The sequence below is a fragment of the Lolium rigidum genome, chromosome 3 (genome assembly GCF_022539505.1).
Source record: "Lolium rigidum isolate FL_2022 chromosome 3, APGP_CSIRO_Lrig_0.1, whole genome shotgun sequence".
Classification (NCBI taxonomy): domain Eukaryota; kingdom Viridiplantae; phylum Streptophyta; class Magnoliopsida; order Poales; family Poaceae; genus Lolium; species Lolium rigidum.
In genome coordinates, this window is record NC_061510.1 from 42,790,900 (window position 1) to 42,795,445 (window position 4,546).

Consider the following 4,546-nt stretch of genomic DNA (forward strand, 5'->3'; position numbering starts at 1 on the left):
ACATACAAGAAGTTTTCAAGATCATCACTACATCGCACAGATTTCGTCAACAACGAACAAGCATCAACAGGGAGATCTAGTGGCCGGTGCCTCTTGGAGATCCAAGTCAGCAAGGGGAGATCTGAGACACCAAGATCCAGCGGACGGTGCCTTAGGGAGATCCAAGACAGAAACGCAAGATCAGGTACAGGGGCGCTCGACCACGACGGACGCCGCTGGACGGGAAGACGACGGGGACGATCTCCTCCTCCCGGCGAGGTCCTGTGCCCGACGGCCGACGGGAACGAGCTCAGTCACCCGGTCGAATCGGCGACGGAGGGAGTTGTGGTAGGCCGAGAACGGGGAGGACAAGGGCGGCGCGACCTTGTGGAGGACGACGCCGGCGCTAGCTTGAGGACGACGGGGACGGCGGCGCCTCGACCTGCTGTCGCCGGCAGCAGACCTTGAGGACGACGGGGACGCCGGCGCGACCTTGAGGACGACGGCAATGGAGGCGGCCAGGGAAGGAGACGGCGGCCGGGAACGGCGGCGGCGGGCGGGGATGGAGGCGGCGGCGGAAACCCTAGCCCTATCTCTTCTGTCCTTATCCTGGGAACGGGAGGGGAGAAGAGAAAAACGCCCAGGGGCTGTCGGGGCTGGGAAAAAATGCAAGGATCCGGTCTGTTATACGGGAGGGCAATTTTTCCGTAGTATTGTTGAAGCGGTAGGGGCATTTTCGAACTGCGCCGCTCGGGAAGCAGGGAAGCTCGGGAAGCAGGTCTCGACCTGCTTCGCCCGCCGCAGTACATTTCTTGGCAGCGCTTTTCACAAGCACTTTGCAAATTTTTGCTGTTTGTTTGGGCTGCTGCTTTTTACACCCTAAAAGCAGCAAAAGCAGAAGCACAAGCCCAAACAAACAGGACCTTAGTCGTCGTGATGGTTTGGTTCGCCGCCGCCGCTCTCTCTTTCTCTACTACCCAACTCCGGCACCACTGGCTGTTCACCCCATCCAAATAGCGTAAAGTCCTGATGTAGATTGACCACCTCCGCCGTCCCCTTCCCCAATACTGTCTCGGCGGCAGCGGCCTTGGGCCTTCCTCCGTGTGGATCGAAGATCGGGCGCCCTCCTTGCCGCTCGCATAGGCGGTCAAGCCCAGCCTGCGGTTCCCGGAGCGGTGCCTGGACGTCGTAGCGGCGCGCCGCTCGTGTCGATTCGGCGGTGGTAGGAGGCCGACGGAATGGTTCTTCGAGGTCGAATGGAAGGAGTCGATGAGAGGCGTCGCCGGCGCGTGTTTCGTGGTCGCCGGCGCTTCCGCTTCTCCTCTGATTGCCAGCTGCAGGTGCGTTTGATTCTTGCTTCATGTATTTTTTTTGCGATCAAAACATGTCTGGCAGTTCTATGTTTCTACTTTTATTAGACATCACACAACCGTAGGCCTTGGTGATCCACTCCAGAATTTGACGAAGTACCTTGGATATTCCACAAACATTTTAAGTGCGTCTTCATGTTTACACTAATTAAACAAGGATTGGAGTTGAGAGATGATTTTTAGATAATAAGAGCCATATACCTCCACCTACAACAGCAATTTCTTTCTAGAGGGAGATGAACAGGACCACCTCTAGGAGTAGCAGATGAACTTCACGTTGCCTAATATTTTCTCTTGTATTTGATTCGGTCGACAAACTGGCCAGTCGAGTGGATTAAGAATTTCATATTGAGAGCTACTTTCAGTTAGCTCAATTACAAAACTTCGCACTTGGTACTTGTGGTTGGGTGTCTCCTCAAGATTGCTCGGCTAGTTATCCATGAATCCATGAAGATAATGAGCCTAACTAGCAAACCGTCAGAAAAATTGCTAGTTCAATCAGTCAACGTGTGCTAGCAAAAATGCTAATCTGATCCTAGAAATATCGGGACATTTTTTTGTATACTGAGAAACTAGTAAAACGCCAAGCAGATGCAGCAAAGGACCAGGGTACAAAAGTAATGTAGGCAATTCAACGGAACAAGAATAGCTCTAGGCTTGCGCATTTTTACAAACGAGGTCCACTGCTGCTGCACCCTGTCCGTGATGGACCTGGTGCTGGTGGCGCCCTCCTGAATGGCCTGTAAATAGCCGTTTAGAATTATGTAGTTATTCTTCAGCTCCGCAAGTGCAAGCGTATCAAACGCAATTTTGAGTAGACTTTTTTTTTAAATAGGGAAACTCCCCTGCCTCTGCATCAATTGATGCATGCGGCGTTTTGAGTAGACTTTGTGTGTAATTATTTTGCTTGAAGGTTTTTTAATTTGTTCAGCGAGATGAGCTTTATCAATACGTATGTGTTGTTGCCAATGGTTATATGTAGTTTTACAGATGTTACTATTATTATTTTTAGGGGTATGAGCCTCAATCGATTGAAGAAAAACAAAAGCTTTACATGCTATTCAGAAGCCTAAATTTTAATGGCGAATCAGCATCTGCACCTATATCTGAGCCATACACGCCAACATCCCAGAGCATAGGTGGCCATTCCATCGATGAATTCTATTCACCCAAACTTGGAGGTGAATTCGGAGCTGGCCTTTTGGATCTTCATGCAATGGATGACAGTGAGCTTCTTTCTGAGGTATGTCTATGGATAGTATAGGCAAAATAGCCATGTATCTCCAAACAACAAATGATATATCTGCATATGCTAATTTTTTTTGTTGCCTGCTCCTTCTAGAAACTAGGGAGATGAGCAGATGATGCAAGTGACAAAGAGATTTGAACGCATTTCATGTTAAAATCTTGTTCTGCCACAACGTCTTCATGTGGTCTAATCCAGCTATGATTTCTTCTTTGTCAGAATGTAGCATCAGAACCGTTTGAAGCCTCAACCTTCGTGCCAAAGGAAACTGATGACGATGAGGACGATGTAATGTCAGGAAGCCAGCAAGGTCTATGAGAAATTTACAGCGGTGCAATCACCAGCGAAAAAGAGAACAATACTAGAGAAATAATGTAGCAAAGATTAAAGTTGTGGTATGTTGATCACTTCCAATTTTCCAATTACTACTATTTTGTCTACAGTTGTGCACTGATATCACAATCCAATATTTTCCTTGTTTCTTAATGTTATTTAAAATATCATGTGATTAATAATTGTACAATGTCAGGTGAGGAAGAGACCTCTGAACAGAAAGGAGATATCTCGAAAGGAGGTGAATACATCGTCCACGGGCAGCTGACGCCGTGCCCGTGAAGCCACACATAACAAGAGTCATGTTAGGTAGGGGCATGCAAAACCACAGGAAAACGATAGATCAGACTAAGCTTACCACGACCTGGAGATGATCAATTTAAAGTAACACCTTCATGGTGACAGTCAAAGGCAGGTTTGACCTCCTCGGCTGGTAAAATGGGTGTCTAGTACCTACGGACATCACCAAAAATAACAGACAAATTTAGCAGTCTCCAATATCAATAAAATAATAGCCCGACAAGAGAAAGCAAAGCAGCTGAAGATGAACCGAACCCATTATCTGGTTGAGGAAGTAAATTAGAATAATGAAGAACAAACTGAAAAGGATACGAAAATCTAAATCTCTAGATTTCTAACCCATCCATTGATTAACACAATCCAAATCTGAAGCTCTCTAGTCCAATTTTCAGAGAGGGTGATTGGTGGTTTGAAGTTTCTAAGATCAAATAAGGGGATTAGAAATTTGGAGACTCGACTCAATTGTTCACCCGTTTAGTGTAAGAGATACTGTAGTTGACTTGATTTCATTAGAGCATGTCTAGCAGGCCCCTTACTTTTCTGCCCCGTATTTCGCCGCTTTTTCGCCCCGTATAAAAAAAATGCTCGTAGATACACCGCTCCATCTAGCAGACCCCGTATTTGACCCCGTATATTTGTAAATTTAAAACCCCGGGAAACTTGTTCATTCATAGTTTGTCGATCATACATAGGAATCGACGTACCTACATACAAAATGCGCGATCATGGATCGCGACTTCTAGTCGGAGAGGTCGATGATGTACCCGTCGGCCTCCGCCTCCGCCTCCCGCGCCTCTGCCTCCTTCACGGCGGCGATGGCCGCCGCCCTATCTTCCTCCTCCGCCCTCTTCCTCTCGTTGGCGTCCTTGAGGGACTCTTCAATCGCCTTCAAGAAGGCGGGGTCCTGGTCCTGGTCTTCCTCCTCCTCCTCGCCGGCGAGCGGAGCACCTCCGCCGCTGGTGCTCCCGATGGTCGCCCTCCATGCCTCATTCACCCGGCGTTGGCGCTCCCACTCGGCGCGCCACTCCTCGAACTTGGGGCCGCTCATCGGTTTGAGCGGCGGGTCCTCGTGGTACCAGCGGCCGCCCCGCGTGAAGTCACGGAGCTTCGGCGGGACGAACGCGCCGCCGTCGTACTTGCAGGCCGCGCGGCGGCTCCCGGTGGCGGATCTTTTGCATTGAAGCCGCCAGGCATCCTCCACGTTGTCTGGCGAGCGGGATCGCTTCGATCCGCTCGCCGGCGAGGCGGTACTGCGGCGGCGGGAGTCCATGCCGGAAATGGGGTGGAATGCGGCGCGGGGGAGTGAGGAATTTCTCGC

At 49.8% G+C, this 4,546-nt stretch overlaps 1 protein-coding gene across 1 annotated transcript; it reads left to right on the forward strand.

The window, feature by feature from the left end:
• The first annotated feature begins 1,153 nt into the window (after positions 1–1,153).
• Positions 1,154–3,157, forward strand: LOC124695842 (kinesin-like protein KIN-13A). The gene is made up of 4 exons (XM_047228653.1): positions 1,154–1,319; positions 2,362–2,592; positions 2,815–2,990; positions 3,125–3,157. The coding sequence occupies exons 1-3, from the start codon at positions 1,218–1,220 to the stop codon at positions 2,911–2,913; spliced, it is 432 nt and encodes a 143-aa protein (XP_047084609.1). The 5' UTR covers positions 1,154–1,217; the 3' UTR covers positions 2,914–2,990; positions 3,125–3,157.
• Positions 3,158–4,546: the final 1,389 nt, after the last annotated feature.